This window comes from Rhinoderma darwinii, chromosome 2 (genome assembly GCF_050947455.1).
Source record: "Rhinoderma darwinii isolate aRhiDar2 chromosome 2, aRhiDar2.hap1, whole genome shotgun sequence".
In the NCBI taxonomy this organism is placed as follows: domain Eukaryota; kingdom Metazoa; phylum Chordata; class Amphibia; order Anura; family Rhinodermatidae; genus Rhinoderma; species Rhinoderma darwinii.
The window spans coordinates 471,837,057-471,858,941 of NC_134688.1; the positions used below are offsets into that span (position 1 = coordinate 471,837,057).

A 21,885-nucleotide genomic window follows, 5' to 3' on the forward strand; every position below is an offset into this window, starting at 1 on the left:
GACCATTTACCGATCTACTACTGACCATTTACCGATCTACTACTGACCATTTACCGATCTACTACTGACCATTTACTGATCTAATGACCATTTACTGATCTAATGACCATTTACCGATCTACTAATGACCATTTACCGATCTACTAATGACCATTTACCGATCTACTAATGACCATTTACTGACCTACTACTGACCATTTACTGATCGACTAATGACCATTTACTGATCTAATGACCATTTACTGATCTACTACTGACCATTTACCGATCTACTAATGACCATTTACGGATCTACTACTGACCATTTACCGATCTACTAATGACCATTTACTGATCTAATGACCATTTACTGACCTACCACTGACCATTTACCGATCTACTACTGACCATTTACCGACCTACCACTGACCATTTACTGACCTACTACTGACCATTTACTGATCTACTACTGACCATTTAGGCCCCATGCACACGACCATGCCCGCAATCACGGCCCGCGATTGCGGGCACGGCCGGCCACTGACTGACAGCCGCATTTTCGGGCCGTGCTCCCATACAAAGTATGGGAGCACAGCCCGCAAAATGCGAAAGACCGGACATGTTCCATAATTCCCGGAACATTTCCACGGCACTGACACCCTTCCGTAGTGCTACGGAAAGGTGTCAGTATTCAATGAAAGTGAATGGCTCCGTTTTTGCGGACCACAATTGCTGTCCGCAAAAACGGAGGTTTTTTGCTGTCATGTGCATGGGGGCCTTACTGACCTACTAATGACCATTTACTGATCTAATAACCATTAATTCATCCACCTCTGATGAGTAACTGATCCACGTGCTGGTAACCCCATATCCATTTTGAAGATTGGATTCGCCAGTCAGTATTTTTCTTCCAATGGTCTCAATCGTGAATTTGATTTGTTTTGCAAGTAACGATTACACTGACAATAATTTATATCCTTTCTTATTGTACATAAATAATATGTGAATACATTAACCACCAATCATTGCTTAGTCACGGAAAACATTGACAGACATCTGAGGGGCTCACGCACAATTCAACGACCTGATCAGCCCAGATTTCTTACCTCCGAGGCTCCCATCAATGAGACGTTGGAGCATAGGTTGGTTCCCTCCCCCGTCCTCTTCTATTTCCTTACTCTCCGTCACTTACCACGGACCTGTAACCTCTTTTCTAGAAAGTCTCTGTTCACACTTGCGTCACGTTTTCTGTTTATAATGGAAACCACGACGTATAGCCGGACCTGTTGCACGTCGGATACCACTGGCGCCCGGCTGACCCCATTGACTTACAATAGAGCTCCCAGGTTCCGCAGAGGCGTCTGTCATTTTGACATGACAAAATAGCGCTATTTTTCCCATCAAATATGACGAAAACGGCAACAGAGCTTCTAACGCAGACGTGAACAGAGCCTGGCCGACGCCGATCAATGCTGAATCCTTGAAGCGTCGATCAATGGTGTTACATATGCTAATGAACTTATGTTGCTCCTCCCACTTCTTCATTGGCCATTCATAAACCCTGAGAGAGCCAACGTGATAATTCACAACATGCACAGATACTGCCGAGCGTCCGAGAGATGGGTACTTAGTGGGCACAACCCAGTTCACTGGCACCCTAGTTGAAAGAGGAACATCCCAGTGACAACCTTTAAATCAAAGCTGAAGTGGACAATCCCTTGAAGTTGGAGAAACCTTCTGTCAGCCCCATCCTCAGAGAAGACAACACAATTATGAAAATGAATAATTTTTTTTTTATTATTTTCTTTTCAATACTATTAAGCTCTGCGATAACACAGGCAAGTGGCACTGAAATCTGCTGAACACTGGGAGGGCCTCCAGGGGGCGCTAATAACACCTCAAGTTTGATGCCCCTTCTCACAGAATACATGGGAGCGGTAATGCTCTCTTTGGGACCTGCACGTCTATATCCGCTGTATAGAGAATTCCTGCATTTTCATTCCAAGCACATTTTTGGTTTTCCCGGTGACCGCTCTTCCCGACAAGTGAACACAAGAAAAAAAACAAAAAAAAAAAAATTGTATACAAAATATAAAATATCTTAAATATTTATAAACATTGGCAGAAAAAAAATAGAAGTGTATGAAAATATTTTTTCTGATATTTTTTTTTTTTCTTCGCTCTTCTTCAGTCGCGCTCTTCCCCGGTCTGTCCAATGGGTGGACGAGCTCCTTGGCGTCAGTGGGGTTTGAGTCCATAGCTGTTGAGGGGGTGCAAATAAGCTTTCCCCAATACTATTCTGTCCCGTAGGAGTTTAAACAAGACGTAATAGTTGCAGAAGAGGATGAGCGCCATGGAGAGGGTGTGGTTCCATTTCTCGGCGCGGAGCAGGGAGTACAGCTGATACATCACCAGGCTGCCCTCCAGCACCACAAGGACATTCAGTAGTCGTAACGGCCGGTGGAACAGGAACTGCCGGACATAAGAGAATCACAATCAGAAAGACCACAATCACCATGGGCGGTGTCCACCCTGTAAGAACATCTTCCTATTGGCCCGAAACCCTCCTAATTTTTTTCATCATATTCTCCCCCTTGAGGACGCAGCTCATTTAGGCCTTTAGGATGCAGCATATTTTAAAAAAAATTTCCTCATTGAATGCTTTTTTCTTTTTCGTTAACTTTTTAATGAGGTTTTGGGTTTTTTGGGTTTTAGTGGTGTATTTTCTTTTGTATAATTTTTCAAGTACATAAAATTTTGCGTTGAACTTCTGTAATTTTTTTCAGCCGAAAGTGCACAAAATGTAAATCCGAAATTTTTTTTTGCATTCTTCGATCACCTTAAAATGTTTTGTTTTTTCTAATTTATTGTACAGGTTGTAGCGATTAAGGGAATATATAATAAAGCTATTGTTATGTTTTCTATTTAATAAGAAAAAAAATTCTGTTTATTCTTTGTTGTTTGTTTTTCCCAAACTATTTTTATAAAAATTTTTATTTTTTTTAAATACCTTAGGTCTGTCCTATCAGGGATTCAGGGGGCCTTTCTTAGGCCTAGGGCTGTCCCGTAAAAACATCAGCCCAGCCGATCCCAAAGAGCCCCCCCTCTGACCCCCTTGTGATACCACGATCGTTATTGATCATGGCATCACAAAAATTAAATGGCCAGGATCAGAGGTTTTCTCCAATTCCAGCCGTTGCCACCACGGGTGATAGAGTGGGTACAAATGTTGTGCCCCCGCGATTACAGCGTTATAATTGAACAACCTCCCAGCGCAGTACATTTATGGAGCGTGGGGCCAAAGGGTTAAAATTTGAAGTGGTTGTCATCACAGCACCACGACATGACTGCAAAAGCGAATACCTAAAAGTGATGTCACTATTGATGACACGTCACCACGATTAACTGCTATGGTCATGTGATGTGGCACATTTCCAGTTGATTATTTTATTAGGGGGTAAGGAAACCCCTTTAATCTTTCTTACAACCTCAGTTCATATTTTGGCCCTTGGTTGGATTCAATGCCAGGACCCCCAGCGCTGCGAGATCCACCATGCAGGATACAACGGTGAAGATTTATCACATCTAGTGCAAAATAGAAGTAGAGCGGATGCCCATCGCAACCAATCAGATTCCAGATCTCATGTAAACGCCACAGACAAGGTCTAAACACAGAGGTTTATTTCATAGGGCGAGAATAATTTCTCAGCACCCCATAGTCTGGTCTAATGGCTGAAATCCGACACGAGGTCCGTTTTACTGATACAGAGCTCCAAATCCGCTTCTTTTAGTCTCACTAGGATGCGGCTGTAGGCACCACCTGGGGGAGCTAACTTAAAACAGATTTATTAAATCCGTATACAGTCAGCGCCCTCTAGTGGTGGCTGCAGGCAGACAGAATTTTAATATTTAACTCTATGACTACGTAGGGGATTGAGAGCCCTGACCCTAATAAAGATGATTTTTTTTGGTCAGCCTTGAGGGTATATAGATGGTAAGCGGACCACCGAAGTCTGTGTTTGGAGGAAACTACCTCAGACAGTCGTTACTGGAACTAAACAGCAACTAACGTGAATGGGCAGGGTGGATTCACTTACATAAAATCTGGCGTGTGAGACATCTGAAGGCACTGCTACATTATACGGCCCCACAGCTTTGTATAAACTCCGACTGTGTCGTACGAGGACGCCCTGCGGCCACACTGTGTTGTCTGACCAGCTGTGGACAGAGAGGACGTGTTAAGATACAAATATACCAACCTCCCCCGCACGGACATGTAAAATACACACATGGAACGGCGGTCCACTCACATATGTTGCGGTGCGTTGCTGTACGACCCAGGCTCTAATTTCTGCCACCGGCCGAGATGGGAGGCGGACCTGTGCAGCAAGTCGCAATATCTGGGCGGCAGCAGCTGCGTGGTCAGCATGACAAAGGCATTGATCCACACCATGATGAGGTGCTCACACGACCAGCGCATGTCGTAATACTGAGTGCTCTGCAAGAAAAGACAAGGGGTTAAAGGAGAACTCCACCTCTACAACCTTCCGGTTACCAGAGAGCAGTGCATTATGGGAGTTCAGATGACACAGCTATAGCTCAGCATTTAGGTCACATGTCTGACATTCGGGTGGAGCTAAAATGCTGTCCGTTTCCACGGGCAACCAGCAGAATTTAGGAGTAAAGTCTAAATTCTTTAATCTGGCATCCGATTTTCCAGAACGTCTGATAATCCAGCACAGAGCTGCTATATAATACGGTATTTCACAGGACTAGGAGATTAGGCCGAGAGAACCACTAGGTTTAGCAGCAGATTTTTCTTTAACATAGTTCAAAAAGTTTTATATACTTCTTTATGACTGACTGGTGATGGATACAAGAAGATCTGATAATCCGGCATTCTACAGGTCCACGGGTGCCGGATTAAAGGAATGGCTGTGTTTACGAGTATCTGAGGCAGAAGCAATTTGGGACTATTGGGATTTAAAATGTAGGCGCACTCATCATAGGAAGTTCTTGCTGCAGCTTGGGTGGTGTTTGGAGGATGCAGAGATCAGTATCTAAATAATACAGGGACTTACTTTTACGAAGCACAGCGGCAGAAAGGCCACGTAGTAGGCACTGAATAAAGAGTTGAACAGGACCTCCTTGATCCTACGGTTGAAGTCCGCTTTTAAGCACTCCACTTCGTTGCGTATGAGGTCCGGAGACAGCGGACAGCTGTGGGAGGGGATGGAAGGGGCTGAGTTAAACTGTTCCCTCAAAGACTCGCGCAGGAGAGAGAGGAAGTCTTTGGGTCTGACCAGGTTGGCTACGCCATTAGCACCGTCCTCCACTAACGAGTCCTGAACGAGGTATCCGCAGTCTGTGGGCAAAGGCTGGGATCGGCTGTCTTGGTGAAAGCAGCAGAGAGGTACATACACACCGAAGCTGCGAGGGAAACAAAAAAAAAATAATTTAAAAAAATGTCTGAGACATCTTCAAATCTACAAGGAGATGGAGGAAGGCGTCACACAATCATTTACTGCATTCAATGGGAGATGTAAAAATCTGTATGCATTGAGCTCCCCCTAGTGGTGGCTGCAGGCAGACGGAATGTTATCATTTCACTGTAAACATCTGCAGGGGATTTGGAGCAGCGTTACAGAAAAATCAAGCGCCAGATCATGGATTACTCCACTCCCTCTGCCGTCTCTTCTTCTTGATACGGTAGAAGAGGAGGAAGCAGATGGAAAGAAGTGACGCAAACACTGGATGGGACTACACACAGGGTTTGTTTGTAGTCTGTAACCATGGAGACACATAGGTCTGCATATGAGCTGTAAACACAAAATGGTGATTTGTTTAAACAAGACTATTTGCAAAGTTCGTTCATGTTTTCATTTAGGAGCAAAGTAAGAAAAAAGTTAAAGAACAACCCAGAGATGATACTTACGGATAGCCCAGGAAGAGCAGGTTCAGAACCGAATGGTTTCGGAACATGTTGACAAGGGTCCAGCAAAAAACCCACCCGCATAGCGTAAGCAGAACCAGGCGGGCGGTGATCAGAGCGCCATACCGGACCATAGAGGCCGATCCTACCTGAGAAGCCTAATGGGGAGACGTACAAGGGATCAGTCATTGGATACATTTCACATTGGACAGGTAACGGCTGACCAATCAAAAACTTGGAGAACACTTACCTGTGAAACGAGGGCCCAGACCAGGCGCCGGGCTAACATCACTGTGATAAAAGCTGCCAGGTGATAGTCAATGAGGTGGAAATTCTGCAAGAGAAAGAGCCAGCATCATTTATCCGGACCACAAAACCTCCATACCCATAAGACTGCGTAATTTTCTCACAGCTGAGGGTTTGTTACAATTATATCCAGTCTAGACATTCCTGTCAGCTAAACACATCAGTTGCAAAAATCTCTTTTCTATCCTGATAGTTTGTTACAATGTAGCAGTGCAGGTAAAATGTATTAGTCGGGGTCCAGGTTGTTTAGCTCACTGAGGATTGTCTAGACTGGATAGAATTGCGGCAAAACCTCAGCTGTGAGTAGTATTAGGTTTATTTGGGTTTTCAGCCTTTGGACGTTAATTAATGGTCCTATTTGCAAGTGAAAATGTGGAGGAATTGAAAAACAAAAGTATATTAGAAAGTTGTAGAACTTTTCAACGTGCAATAAAAAAATCTGGGACTCACCAAAGAAGTGCAGGAGGCCGGGTGATTGTACGGATACCACCAAACCGTCTTGTATATGTTTATGTACTGGATGAAGAGCGACACCAGCAGGTAGATGAAGAAGAGGAACTCGAAGAGAAGACTCCCGTCCAGCGGCAGGTCAGGAATACGGCAGTGACGCACCGGCTCCGGGGTGATCAGGGCAGTTATCGGAGGGGCGGATAAGCCAACGGCACTGCCATTCCTACACGGGAGATATAAAAACATTTGTGGTACAAGTAGAATTCCAATATAAATATTAGTGTCGGCAAGAAAAAAAAAAAAAAACGGGAAAAGAGCGATACCGAGGAAGCGGCAAAAAAAAGTTAGACAGAGAGAGAATGAGCAAAAAGTGAGAGATTGACCAAGTGAGCAGAAAAAGCAAGAATAAGGGTCAGTTCACACGGCGGATTTCACGGAAAATTTATTCCGGCCGTCGAATGGAGGATTATTCCTCCTCCCATTGACTTCAATGGGAAGTTCGGGTGGAATTTGCCCGAAAATCAGTGAGGAAAAAGAAGCATTGAAATGAATGGGAGGCGGAAACTTGTGGTGGGTTCCACAGCAAAAATTCCCCCATGTGAACAGGGCCTTAGCAGCCAAGGCGGTGTGCGAGTAAGCAAGTGTGGAAAAAGAACAATCGTGGGACAAAAATAAATAAAAACCGTGCAAGTGTATAGAAAACTAAGAATAAATAATCAAAAAAAGCGAGGAAGTGTAGAGGAAGCGAGCGGAAAAGAGCGGAAAAAGTGAGCAAGAACAATAAACAAGCAAAAGAGCGGGACAGGCAATAAAAGCGCAAAGGACAACGAGTAGAGAAAAAAATAAAAAATAGCGAGTGGAAAGAGGTCAACAATAAGGAAACATGCACGAGCGCACAAGACCAGAGTGGAAAAGACAGACCGTGAGCAAATAAAAGTAGAAAAGAGCCCAAGAAAGAAATAATTTACAACCAAAGTGAAAAAACAAACAGGAAAAAAAATGGAGACAAGTGTGAACATAAGAGAAAAAGCGAGCGAAAGAGCGGAAATAGTGAGCGTGAGACACAATCAAACACAGCAAGAACGAGAAAGCAAAAAGTGTGCAAAAGCAAGCAAAAGTAATGCTACAGAAAGCAACAGCGAGTGTAAGAGAGCAACACAAAGAGTGAGCGAGCAAAAAACAAACAAGAGGTAACCAAGTAGTAACAGAAAAGTGTGAGAAGCGAAGCAAGAGTGTAAAAACCAACAAACAAAGGAGCGAAAACAAAAAGGACAAAGGGGAGCGAGAAGGAGCAGAAGATGAAATAGCTAAAAGGACAGGGAGCAGGAAGGAGCACAAGCAGCAAATAAAATGTGCAACAACAAAAACAGTAAAGCCGGGTTCACACGTTGCGTAGATACTGCAGATTTCTCACTGCGGAAAATCGGCAGCATAATACAGCGGCAGCAGAGTGGATGATATTTGAACAAATCTCCTCCGCACGCTGCGTAAAAGACCGGCTGAAAAAACATTCAAAAATTGACCTGCGGAATCGCTTCTTTTTTGTTGCAGATTTTCCCCATTGTATTCAATGAGGAGGTAAAACCCGCAACAAATAGCAGATGTTGAGATTTTCGCGGTGGAAAAGCAGCGATTCCGCCACAAAAACCGCAACTCAGAATAAACAAAGCTAAATTACTTACCCAGAATTCTGTGATTCTGAGTCCAGCCTGGTCTCCGTTGATAACGTTTCATGCCATGTGATTGCTGCAGCCAATCACAGGCTGCAGCTGGCGTGAAACGTCATCCCAGGAGGCCGGGCTGCAGGACAGAGGGGCGAGTCGCCATGGCTATGGGTTTTTTTCTTTTTACCTATCGGACACAACCGGCCGAAAAACAGCACCACAATGTGGTGCAGTTTTTCAGCTGGAATTCCCTGCGGCGTCCAGGGCGATGCGCTGTGTGCTTTTACGCTGTATATCCGCCCCGTGTGAACATAGCCTAAGCGCGAACAAGTGAGCTAGCAGAAATAAGCCAGAGGAAAGTAGGGAAAACAAGCAAAATATTTCTCAAAAAAATAAAAAAATTACGCCCAAAAAAAAACAAAACAAAAAAAAAAAAAATCTACAAAAAGAAATAATGTATTCATTTTCGGAATGTTGCCCTCTTCTGCTTTCTATTTGTAACCTTCCCCCGTAGCCCCCTGCTCCAGTCTGCGAGCGATTCCTTACACCATCCTTATGTTAGATGTGCTCCATAGGTCATGACTCTATAGAAGTAACACCAAGGGGTTTAGAAAAAAGAAAAAGTTCTGATTTGTGGCTTCTCCGTAGTACGGGATCCACCATGGACCGATCTACTGACCCGAGAAGGATCCCTGGGAATGAGAGCCATCCAACAAGCCAAATCCACCCTACTCCGGTAAGGAAGCTTCATATTTTAGAGCACCTCAATTTAAAAGCAGTTGTGTCATGAAGACCACCCCTTTCCACGTGCCCTATAGGGCATATAAACATCATAGAGGGGTCCCCTGCTCAGGACCCCCTACATGAGCGATTGCCACTCAAAAAGAGTGCACCAAGCCAGTCCATGTATTACATGATCAGCCATTCAATTGAATAGCCGGCATGTAATACTACATTTGCCCTGTAGTGGTCACTGTAGGGAAACACAGGCTGCAGCCTCCATAATAACATCTGATTGCTGGAAAATTCAGAAGCCAAAACGGGCGGCGATCGGCCGATTGCCGGACCAGATTCAATTTAAAAAGAGCTTGAATCCCTATTCTATATCTTAACATTACATCGGAACATTGTGGAGAGGCGGCTTTGATGCACAGCGGCGCCATCTAGTGTCACCTGGACACTGTTCTCCTAAAATAACATTTCTTCAAGGCTCTGACCTGTTTCTCAGCCCTGTGCCATTGCCACAAGTCCCGCCAACCAAAGTCTGCAGAGAGGGCAAAGCGGAACGGCTCAATTGCTGCCGGCTAGGACCCCTTCTTCCGCCGGGCATGACAAGGTACCAGTACACATCCAACAGTCAGCTCCGCTCCGAGGCCTACAATACAGCGAACGGGAATTTTCAGCTCTGTAGAAGAAAAAAAAAACGGGAAAATAAATATAAGGGCCGAGCAATTAATATTTTATGATTATAAAAACACCAACATATCGACCGCCCCCAGACAATAGGTTTCTTAAAGGGCCACTAACCATTGTAAAAGCTTGTAAAGGTGCCGCAGTGGATAACAGAGAACAATAGGTGTCATTCACTCTAACAGAAAATGTAGGAGGTGATCGACTTTAGGTGTAGGTCCCCTATATAGTCAAATCACAGGAATTACATGAATAAGCCAATAAAATAAGTGTCACGATAGTAAATCTTTAATAAATCCCTTCTACTGTTTCTTTATGTTGCATTTTGAAGGCAGTCCTCACTTGAATTGCCCCTTTCTCCCTTGACAGCAGGAGAAAGATGCTTTACGGTCAATGGAATCTTGAATTTAAGATGGGCAGTGACATCACCAGCCCCCCACACATAACCCCGCCCCCTCACTCTCCTCTGTGTCTACACTCTTGAGGTAGTACAATAATCCATAGATCAATCGGTCAATGATGAAAAACCGCATTCAATTTTACTGTAGGCTGTAAAATGAGATGCCTTTTTTGAGACCAGTTTGCAATTTAGCCCGTTTGGCCACTAGATGTCAGCAAAGGTAAAAAAAACAAAAACGGAATAATTTGTATTTACACGGCAAATACTGTCCCTATCTGATGGTAGGGTCCCTCTAATTGGTCATTTAGCTGAGCGTTGTATCATTCAGACCCATATTCCACACGGTGCAGCACTGTTTGTTTAGGACTTTCTAGGATTATGCTGTTCTACACCGCAGCTCCTGGCATGAAAGCAGCGAATCCTGGCTCATATTCTTGGCACGAGGACATTGAAATACATCACCGCTTCCTGGAGAGGAGTGGATGGTTTGCTTTTCTTTCCATTACAGCGGAAAACGGTCATACTACAATGCAATAGGAGGAAAAACTGAAACCAGACCAAGGAGGGGTCCTCAGCTCAACTTAGACCGTTCTGTGCTTCTTATGTCTTTACCGCACCTTCCTGTAGGGATCACCGTGACCAGGACAATATCTAAGTAACTAATTACAGCCATAATTTGGCAGAATGATTGGAAAACGAGACAGCAGCTTTATAGGACAGGAGGATAAATTCCACGTCTTCACTTTATTTTCCAGCATTTTTGTCTCCGGCTGCAGCTATGCAGTCTATTCTAATCAAAGTAAGAGGAGAAGCTAGCTACTTCCTCCCTCATGCCACGAAAAATAAATACACTTCCCAAAAAAAACATAACTTAAAGCTCCTGGGCCCCAATGCAAACTCTCTAACAGACCCCACCAACTACTAGATGTCACTTATACTACCAGTATCCTTATATGGGGAAAAGGGACCTAATGGGACCCCTCAGGCTCCAGGTGTGACTTAAACCTCCGCACTTATGGTTACGCCGCTGTTCCCACCTATACATTCTTTTCTTTATGTTATTTTTCCTACAGAAGTCACTGGCCTGTACATCTATCGATCTTTATTGAAACCTACGTAGGTGGAGAAGTTAGCTACTTCCTCTATCACTCATTGATCTACACTTCCCAACCTCATATTTCAATTAAAACAAGGGAAAACGAAGAAAAAAAACCAAAACACAACAACTTTACAGGCTATACATGTAGGTGGATACTCTGGTCTGTCCGACACATCCTTGCTGGAAAAATAAACCTTTGGTCACTGCTCACGTGTTACACTTCACAGGTGTAGATTCAATCAAGCGTGCCTGCACCGAGAGAGGGACTGGAGAGGGGGGATTCACTTACTGAATATTTGGGAATAGCCAGAGAGAGGGAACGCTAAGACCTTTTGAGTGACATGAAAAGCAGCCCCAAAAAGTTTATATGGCTGACATAGCTAGCTGTCAGACAGCTACTTCCTGTCCCAGAAACTAAAGACAGCAGAAGTCTCTGCTACACAAAGAGCATAGGTTAGAATAGAAAGGGGAGCACAGTTTGACTAGAGGCATGATTTAAGACTGTTATTTTACAAATGCCCTATAGTTCCTGAGAAGTGACCCCCAATGTTATTCACTTAACCCCAATGCGGTCATGTGCTGCTCTCTTGTCCTCCATCTTCTACTGTCTGCAGTCTAGCAAGATGATGAAGCAGGGCAAGTAAAGGAATACATGACTGATGGGTCTGACTACACAGGGTTTGTTTGTAGTCTGTAACCATGGAGGCACATGGGTCTGCATGGGAGCTGTAGACACACAATGGCAGGTTTTTTTTGTTTTTTTATGAAGACTATAAGCAAAGTTGCAAATGCATTGGAGCAATTAAACGGATCAAGATAACGTAACGATCTTCTCGTGGTTTGGTTGGATCTATTGTTTTCTCTGATCAGCCAAAGGCGGACTACAATATTCTTTAATGGGAGGAGTGACAGTAAGTGCATAAAACTCCCTGCGCCCATGATCACTACTTTATACCTCATATGTCCAGTGCTGAGAACCGCCAGAGACATTAACATCCATATACAGATATCAGTCTCGGTTATTATAGCACTGCTGCACAATATAGGTCAGTGTCACTTTAAGACGAAAGGAAGCAAATCTGTCAATACAATATCCATTTATTGGTGTAACCGCCCATAGGACAGTGCAATTTTGACTCGGAAGGATCATCAGTCAAAAATGGTTCCGTAAATGAACCAACCTGCAGATGTCCGGACACGCTGGGAGTTGTAGTTTTACAACAGCTGGAGAGCCATTATAGATTCCCTATATGTTCAAATCCCATAATTATCATTATATAAATGTTACTATAACAATGTGTCCCCTCAGACTCCAGGTACGGTCAGCTAAGCTGTTAGGGATGTGTGTTGGTCTGTTCCGGATTGCAACCAGCAGAATTGTGAATACAGCTCTGGAGTATAATGTGCTGCTTGTTCGTCTCTTTCCGTATCTCTCATAGGCTTCAAAGGAGAGGGTCGAGAACTGGCAAATGGGAGTCGTAGGACCCTTATTCCCCTGATGGGTGAGAGTCCCGGCGTTATATATGCCTGATGAATAAATAACCTTAAAAAAAACCAAAAAAAACACCAAGCCAAAACGAAGATTAGTTTGGAATTGAACCCACTTGTCGCGGAGATCATGTTTATCAAATATAATCCATAATAATTGGATAATTCCCCTTTAAGTCATGGGAAACGGTAAATATATGAGGTCTATGAAGCGACTCCCAGGGCAAATACCGGTTGTGATGCGTCACCCCGAAAAGAAATAAGACGCCCTCTGTATGATATTCCCAGCACCAGCCCTGTGTATATACTGCAGATCCATATACATATATACAATAATCCGAAACACAAATATACACAATGATTTGCCAAACGGCAGCCATACGTAAAATCGCGAAACGGAAATCTGCAGCTCATCTCCACAACAGACTTCTAAACGGATCCCGCTGACGGCGGTGACAAAAGTTTGGACTGACCATTTGAGCCAATACGCCTTTTTACGGCGGTCATTAAGGGCCTTATTCTACAGCGCCGAATTTCTGCGGCGCTGTAGAATAACGGATGCATGAGAAATCGCCAAACATGGCCAGGCACTTACAAGGGAAGGCAGACATTGCCTTCCCGATCGCTCCATACACAGCGCTCATTGGCTGTGTAAGCAACGGAGGCAACAGAACTGCCGATACCTCGATTGGTCCAGGTGATAATGTGATCGCCGGTTGACAGGTCACATGACCTAACTAGTCCCAGGACAGCCCTGACAGCGACAGCCACTGCGGCAACTCTAGTTATAGGATAAATAAGTAAAAAGAAATTTTTTTTTTATATATACAAAATTATATAAACAATCAAGTAATACAAATAAATAATACATAAAAAAAAAAACAATTGGAAAAAATAAAATTAAAATAAGAATTCTTTTTGTAAAAGTCAGAAAGTTCTGGAAACGTCCCTTTAAACAAAACCGGAGCATGAAAAAAAAATACGAAAGCCTTAAATAAATGTATGGGGGAGGGGGAATAGTACCGTGTGCGATAAGCAGCCCGTAAAACGTACCCCCCCTCCCCCATCCCCTCTAACGTGACGCTCCTCATCTGCCGGCGGTGGAGCGGCTGGTGACCACGTCTCCTCCCAGTTCCCGTCAGGTGAAGGGTTGTCATAGGGACCTTGTGTGGATTCAAATCACATCCTCCCCGGCTTCAATAGTGACATCTGTATAAGAAACGTGCCGTTACCTGGAAACTATCAACAAGCAGGCTAAGCTGCTGCTGACAGATCTTATTATGGTTCGTGTGAACAGCCAAGACAGGCAGCGCCGCTCGAAAATGTGAAAATATGCGGATGCTCATTAACACATAAACCGCCAAATACTAATTATGTAATGTTATATGTATGTGGCGGTAGCGTATGCCAACACAGTGGTAACTCGGGACACCCCCCCCCCCCCCCATGAGTCAGAACATATAGCAGACGTTGCTATTTTTTGCGGTGATTCCGCACCAAAATCTGCCTTGTGTGAACGCAGCCTAAAGGGGTTTTCCCCATCTTGGACACTCATGCCATGAATATCTGAAAGATGCGTGTCCCACCTATCCCTAGAACATGGCCCCCTTACCCTCGTTCTAACTTCTCACACTCCCGCTGCTCTCCGGCCACTGCCTAACGAGATGGTCGAGAGTACGGAAACCGCCGAGCAGGCTCAGCTACGCGGTTTCGCAACCACCATAGAAGTGAGCAAGAGATACAGAAACCGCGTAGAATGGCGAGCTACGCCGTTCCTTGAACTCAGGAGCTATGGAAACAGCGCGGGATCGGCATCTATCAGACATGTTATCCTAGATGGGATACTCAATGATGTAACGTGTAATCACCGGCGTCCAGCTCGTAATATCTTCCTTCTACGCCGTGATGTGCACACTTGAAGTTACAGGCCCAAAGCCTGAGGCTGCACTACTGAGAGATTCAGAGGAGAAGGAGTCTCCCGATTACTGGCAGTGTCGTCATGGAAACCTTGTGTGGATCCATATCAATATCTACATCCGGCCCGGCTCGAATAGTGACAGTAATGTGTGCGTAGGTGTGAACATTGATGTGGATGGTGATTTGGATCTCCATGACAACCCTGACAGATGCCAACGATCCCCATTACTAATCGGACAGTCACTTCTGAATTCTGATTGGTCACAATCATCACTATAATCCGATCGCCTGAAAAATTGTAGCGAGTTGACGCGGCCAATTAAGCGGAGAAATTCCGTCAACGTGCGATGTTAGGATGAGTGGCCATACTCGTGACATTATCTCTGGTCAGTGACGCCCCCCCCCCCCACGTCTAATTCTTTAAGGATAATTACCGCTGGTTTGTCCGGATTATCACACGTTGTGAAATCTTAGCGATCCGTCCTGCCGCCTGCTTTCGAGGCGTCTCCAGCCAGCGATCGTCTCAACCAAGCCGCTGTTCTTATCTAGGATTTTCCCATCATGCACTCCACTATTTTGCAGAATCGTCCTGAGCATCCCGGTTCATGAATAGAATGCAAGAAATACAGTAAAGACTGACACACAGGAAAAGCATGAAAAAAAAGAGCTAAAGTAAGGGGTAGTCCTACATAATGCATTACTCCGGGAGCGTGGACAGCTGGGTGACAACTCTGGGCATTTTTTTTTTTTTAGTTGCATATTACCCAGATTTTTTTTTGGACCGAGATTAAGAGGACTGAGAAATGGCTGAAGAGAATATTAATAGGATGACAACTTTTACTCTAGGAGGGAATCGCCCTTTAAGCAACACAAAATAACGTTTCTCTGAACGGTTGTCGCCTCCCCCAGGCGGGTACGGAAAGACACGGGATGTTTACTTTGGTTACATGACTACAGGGACGGCTTAGGTTCAGTATTTACTTACCTGATGCACAGGGCACCGTGCCACGTTCGAGAAACCCAGGGCACGGCAATTGGAATGAAATCACCAGTTCATGGCGTTTAAAGGGCAAGTAACCAACAAAACGTAACCCGGCCACGACCAAGATAACACCGTTGTAATCCCGCGGTCACGCGATGCAGCCGCAGGTCCAGGCCTAGTCCGATGAAAATGCCCATTCATGCAACGGGAATTACCAATGATTGGGCGACCTCAACCTCTTAGCGACAATTCGATGTAACGGCGGCTGTCAGCTGTATATTACAGCCGACACCTCGCACTAACGTCCGGGATCGGAAATCACTCCGATTTTGGTAATTTAACCACCTGGATGCCGTTGTCGCTCACGATCGCGACATCTAAGTCATTAGAAAAAAAAGGGGTAAGCCCCCTCTGTCACTCCATTGGTTACCCAGCGACGGGATTACGGTATGCCGATGACTGTGACGGGAGCCTGGGGGGGTCTAATGGAGGGGGCCAGAGGGAGGTTTTAATAGGAGCCTGAAAAAAAACAAAAAACAATATACTGCAATACATGAGTATTGCAGTGTGTGGTCCCAGCGATCCAAGGATCGCTGGTTCGAGTCCCCATGGAGGCCAATATATGTACAAGAAAGAAAATATCAGAAATAATGTTAAAAAATAAATAAAAAATTATTGATATCGCTGTGTCCGTAAAAGTCAGAACTATTACAATATAACGATATTTATCCGGCAGGGTAAAAGACTTAAAAAAAAACTAAAAATAAAAAAAAATATATTTCTGTCTTTTGGGCACCTTAGCTCCTAAACAATTAAAACAACAGCTCGCCCCCCAAAAAATAAGCCCCCACACCACTCCAAATCCATTTCTTTCAAAAAGTTACAGCTCTCAGAATAAGGCGACAAAACATTATGCTTTTATTTGATTTTTTTACAAATAGTTTTTCCTTTGTAAAACATCAAAAAACGGTGCAAATTTTGATATCGCTGTAATCGTATTGAACCGCATAATACAGTTAACATGTCATTTTTACCGCACGAGGAACGCCATAAAAACGAAACACAAAAAAAAAAATAAAAAAAATGGAGGACTCGCAGTTTCTTTTCTATTCCACAAAGATTATTTGATTGTTTTCTAGTACATTATATGGCACTGTATGCGGTGCCGTTAAAAACGACACCCTGTCCTGCAAAAAATAAGTCCTTATACGGCGATGTCGGCGCGTTTCGGAAGATGGTGAGAAATAAAAAAGGGGTTAAAGGGATTGTCCACGGATAACGCACCAGCGAATACACAACCCCGTCTTTACATTGTGCCCATCGTTTGCATAATGCAGAGGGCAGAAGCACTGGTGGCATCTCAGCAATACGGTCAACCGGTCCGCAGTACGAGTGACCACCTCTGACCTCCATAAGAATGTGGGCGGTCACCTCTGACCTCCATAAGAATGTGGGCGGTCACCTCTGACCTCCATAAGAATGTGGGCGGTCACCTCTGACCTCCATAAGAATGTGGGCGGTCACCTCTGAGCTCCATAAGAATGTGGGCGGTCACCTCTGAGCTCCATAAGAATGTGGGCGGTCACCTCTGAGCTCCATAAGAATGTGGGCGGTCACCTCTGACCTCCATAAGAATGTGGGCGGTCACCTCTGACCTCCATAAGAATGCGGGCGGTCACCTCTGACCTCCATAAGAATGTGGGCGGTCACCTCTGCCAGCAGGACGTGGCACTCAGGATCATAGGCACCACCTACCAAACTGGCAGAGATTATACATTGGGCGGTCTGAAGGACTTACTAATAGATTATTACAACGACCAACGCCATTTTTCTTTTTAATGGCGTTTCCCTTCAACTCCCCCCTCCTACTGCGCTCTGGTCATAGGACCCTTTCTGGGGGCCACTCCTCCAGCCCAGAAATACAAGTTCTGTAGTAAACGACCAGGTCAGTTCTCTGGGTCTGTCACATTACAACTGATCTGTTCAAACCTGATTATTCTGCACTATTTTTAAGATTTCCGCTTGCTGTCAGTGAATGGAAAGTTCACCAAAGTTTGTCTTGGCCGGTCTTTGTAACACACAGTATATTACAAAAGTAGAGAACTCCTCCGTCGTGTATTGTGCGGATCTCGAGTTACGTTGTGTCTATACACTAGTCGCCTCAAGAGCTGCATTCGAATGAATACATTAGGGGGGGGGGGGGGGGATGGGACTGATCAGAATGCAATTTCCTAACAGAATCTTTGTGGGGGGCTGGGATTACAGGCGTGCCAGTAGGAAGCACCGATTCCCTGAACATTTAGGGGAAACAGGTGTAAAATTCAACAAAGATTAAATAGATGTCGATACTACAACTCCCATCAGGACCCAACAACATGATGGGAGGAGGAACATGGGCACTTGCAAATTGCTACATGGAGGATGTACAAAATATTTAAAGGTTAAGTCAGGGCTCAGGGACATTTCAAGGCCTCAAACTGTTTTCGGGTAAATTCACACGTGCCGCCGTTGTATCGCCGGTTGTTTCTTGTTCCGGGCACGCCGCGAGGAAAGAAAAACTGGGGCAGAACTTTCAGCATTGCTCATTCTGAGCCTCCCAGTTCATGAATAGAATGCAAGAACTACAGTAAATACTGACACAAATGCAGGCATTGCAGGGGAGAAAGTAACATCCTGTAAATGTGATTTAGAGGGCATTCAGGGTCTGTGGAAAGCTGGGTGACAATCTCTATAGGTCTAAGGCGGTTGTCACTCAGCATCTTATCTATGTCAAGCACCGAGATTGGCTGGATACAGTATGAAAACGTCTTACACAAGACAATGAATGGGTCAGTATTTAATCCGCAATTACGGATCCGTAATTCCGGATAAAAATTACGGTCATGTGCATGGGGCCTTAGAGTTATCCCCCAATCACAGGGTAGGTGATAACATGCTGATCGTGGGGGTCCGACCGCTGGGGCCTCCACCAATCACGAGAACAGGGAGACCTTTCCTCCGAATGAACGGAGCAGCAGGTCACGCACACATTGCGCTCGATTTATGGTCTATGGAACTGCCGAAAATGATAGAGTACAGCGCTCCGCAATCTCCGGCAGTGCCGCTCAGTTCATTCAGAGGGACGGGACCCCCACCGATCAGCATGTGATCACTTATGCTGCAATTAGGAGATAGCAAAAAAAAAAACTTTAAGCCGGTGTCTCCCCCGCTGCCATTAAACCTACAGAGCAACAGGGCATGCTGGGTCTTGTAGTTTCACAAGAAACACCCAGACGAGGGGCAAATGTAAGATATTTAAAGGGGGTTTTCCAAAGGAATACTTTTTAAACCAAGATATTTTGGCCACGCTCCCGCTGCCCTCTGGTTTTCACGCTACGCGTATTGGTCTTCATGTATCCACACTCCGTGCCCCCTGTAGATCATGCCACACTCCGTGCCCCCTGTAGATCGTGCCACTCTCCGTGCCCCCTGTAGATCGTGCCACACTCCGTGCCCCCTGTAGATCGTGCCACAGATATAGATAGTGCCACACACTGAAATCTGTAGAAAATGCCACAGATGAAGATAGTACCACCGTGCCCCCTGTAGATAGTGTCCCACGCCACCAGCATACTCCCCTGTCCCCGTTCCGACGCCGTCCTCCAGTGATGCGGGCCTGGTCTCTTCCAACCAGGCCTGATGCAGCAGAACGACACAGGCGGCGCAATGACGTAGTAGTGTGAAGTGCGAGCCAGCTGTTATGAAACTACAACTCCCAGCATGGAGCGCTTAAGCCTACCACGTAAGAGATATATATATTTATTTTGTAATCTGCGGCTCTCTTGCGGTCAAGGAACTATAAGGCTATGTTCACACACTAGATTAAAAACGTCTGGAAATACGGAGCAGTTTTCAAGGGAAAACAGCTCCTGATTTTCAGACGTTTTTTAAGCCACTCGCGATTTTCGCGGCGTTTTTCAAAACGGCCGAATAAAAACATGGCCCATCGGAAAACAGAACAGCGTTTTTTTCCATTGCAACCAATGGGCAGATGTTTGGAGGTGTCCTGCTTCCGATTTTTCGGTCGTTTACGGCCCAAAAAATGCCGTGTGAACATACGCTCTCACCACGCACTGACAGCTTGCAGCCGAAGCTATAGTCTAAATAGTATGGTAACAGTTTTTGGATATATATGTACTCTGTAATCTAGCACTGTTAAACTACAACTCCCAGCATGCCTTGCCAGGCTGCAGTAGATGTTATGGTGTATATTAGGTTCTGTTCACATCTAGTCAGGGATATAACCCGGGAGGATGTCCCGCCGTATTCTTCTGTATGACCTACGTCCGCCATTAATTCCCATGGTAAAAAATGTATGCCGCGCGATATACGTTTTTATTTAGCGTGCCCCACTGCAGATAAAAGTCTGGTGCATACGAGGGCACGTCCGGGAATACTCCCAGTATATACCTGCGACATTCCTGAAAACGAGACGTGAGCAGAGCCTTACGAGTATATGGTGTGCATATATATATATATATATATATATATATAGACGTGTATGTATATACATCCAGCTGTTCTGAGACTACAACTCCCAGCATGCCCTGCCAGCCTGCAGGAGATGTATACTATATAACAGGTATACTATGTGCGTATATATAATATATATATGCTCAGCAGCCGGGGCATGCTGGGAGTTGTAGTTTCAGAAAAGCTGGAGGGCCACAGTTTACCGGCCACAATGTAGAGAACCATGAACTGGGGACTAAACGAGGAAGATAAAAAAAACAAAACTTTATTTGTCTGTGTAGGAGGAAATGAGAAGTCACCTCTGAGTCTCACATTCAGGGACTCCCAACCATTACCCTCGACCCCCCCATTATCAGAATCCCCCATTATGAATGAACGTGATCCTATCCAGTATGGTGGTAAGGGGCGGGATCAAATCCACGTTCAATCCCCTCAGCCGCTACAGGACATCATCTACGGATCCCGTCATTTGAGCAGCGAATCAGGTCCCGGAAGCTTCACCTTGTCTATAACTGGAGCGTTCCAACACGTAAAGGGGAGGAGGGCGACGACTGCGACGGTAAATCTGGACGGGGGAGCTGCGGTTTGTGCAATTCTCTAATGTAAATATACGGAGGTCCCCCCTGGGATGTAACTTTCTAATATGCTTTGTGCTTCAGTCCCTCGGCATACCAGCTTGCTGTCAGTGAATGGGAATATTCTAGTTTACATCCAGAGGCTGATAACCTGCACCGACCTGATCTTTCTCACAGCTGAGGGTTTGTTACAATTGTATCCAGTCTAGACAATGCTCATCATCAGTACAAATATCTCCTCTCCTGTCCTGCAGGTTTGTTACAATGTATCAGTGCAGGTAAAGCGTATCACTCTAGTATATTTAGCTCATAGGCCGTGACTGTTATGCTGTATATATATAAAAAGTACTCTGCATCCTACGGAACAACAACTCCCAGCATGCACATATTATAGTTTGCAGATATATATGGGCAGATGTGATGATATATGCGCTCTGTAACCCAATATATATATGTAGTCTACAACCCAGGACTCTCCAGATGTTGTGAAACTACAACTCCCAGCATGCCCTGACAGACATATGGCTGTCAGGGCATGCTGGGGGTTGTAGTTTCACATCAGCTGAAGAGCTACAGGTTGCGGAGCACTGGCTAGATGCACATGCGGAGAGCACAGTTGCAGTGGTGTGTAGTGACACATTTCAGCAGAGATGCGGGCTGTTACTCACACATGTAAGGGCAGCGGCAGCTCAGTCATCAGTCGAGGCTCGTCTCTGGCACAGGGCTGTCGGCTGCATGTTGAGCCCATGCAGGGTGAACGTCGTGGGGGAGGGTTGCAGGGGAGCGGGACACCCCTCTTCCTGCAGCCTCAGTCTCCCCAGTTTTCTTCTTCCCTTTACTCTCCGCAGCTGCCCAGGAGAGACGTGGCAGAGCGAATCGATGGCGTCATCACCGGGCGACGCTTGGCGCATGCTCAGTGCACAGGAAAAGTGCCGTCGCTGCGGTGCAGGGGGAATTCCGGCGGCCATGTTGGTGGGGGCACAGCTGGATGTATGACAAACCGAAAGAGAGGCAGAGGGGGAGTATATATATATAAATCTACAAACACGGGCATTCAGTCTAGGTGAACTCTTCAATGAATATATATATATATATATATATATATATATATATATATATATATTTTTTTTTTTTTTTTTAAATGAAATTTAGTCCAATAAAATTTAAATGT

At 45.1% G+C, this 21,885-nt stretch overlaps 1 protein-coding gene across 1 annotated transcript; it reads right to left on the reverse strand.

Moving 5' to 3' along the window:
- Positions 1 to 1,749: 1,749 nt before the first annotated feature.
- TMEM39A (transmembrane protein 39A) lies at positions 1,750 to 21,630 on the reverse strand. The gene is made up of 9 exons (XM_075854671.1): positions 21,383 to 21,630; positions 9,549 to 9,736; positions 6,668 to 6,890; positions 6,162 to 6,245; positions 5,915 to 6,069; positions 5,061 to 5,409; positions 4,290 to 4,477; positions 4,077 to 4,197; positions 1,750 to 2,451 (listed from the first exon to the last, which is right to left on the reverse strand). Exons 2-9 carry the CDS (start codon positions 9,659 to 9,661, stop codon positions 2,218 to 2,220), a joined length of 1,467 nt encoding a protein of 488 aa, XP_075710786.1. The 5' UTR covers positions 9,662 to 9,736; positions 21,383 to 21,630; the 3' UTR covers positions 1,750 to 2,217.
- Positions 21,631 to 21,885: the final 255 nt, after the last annotated feature.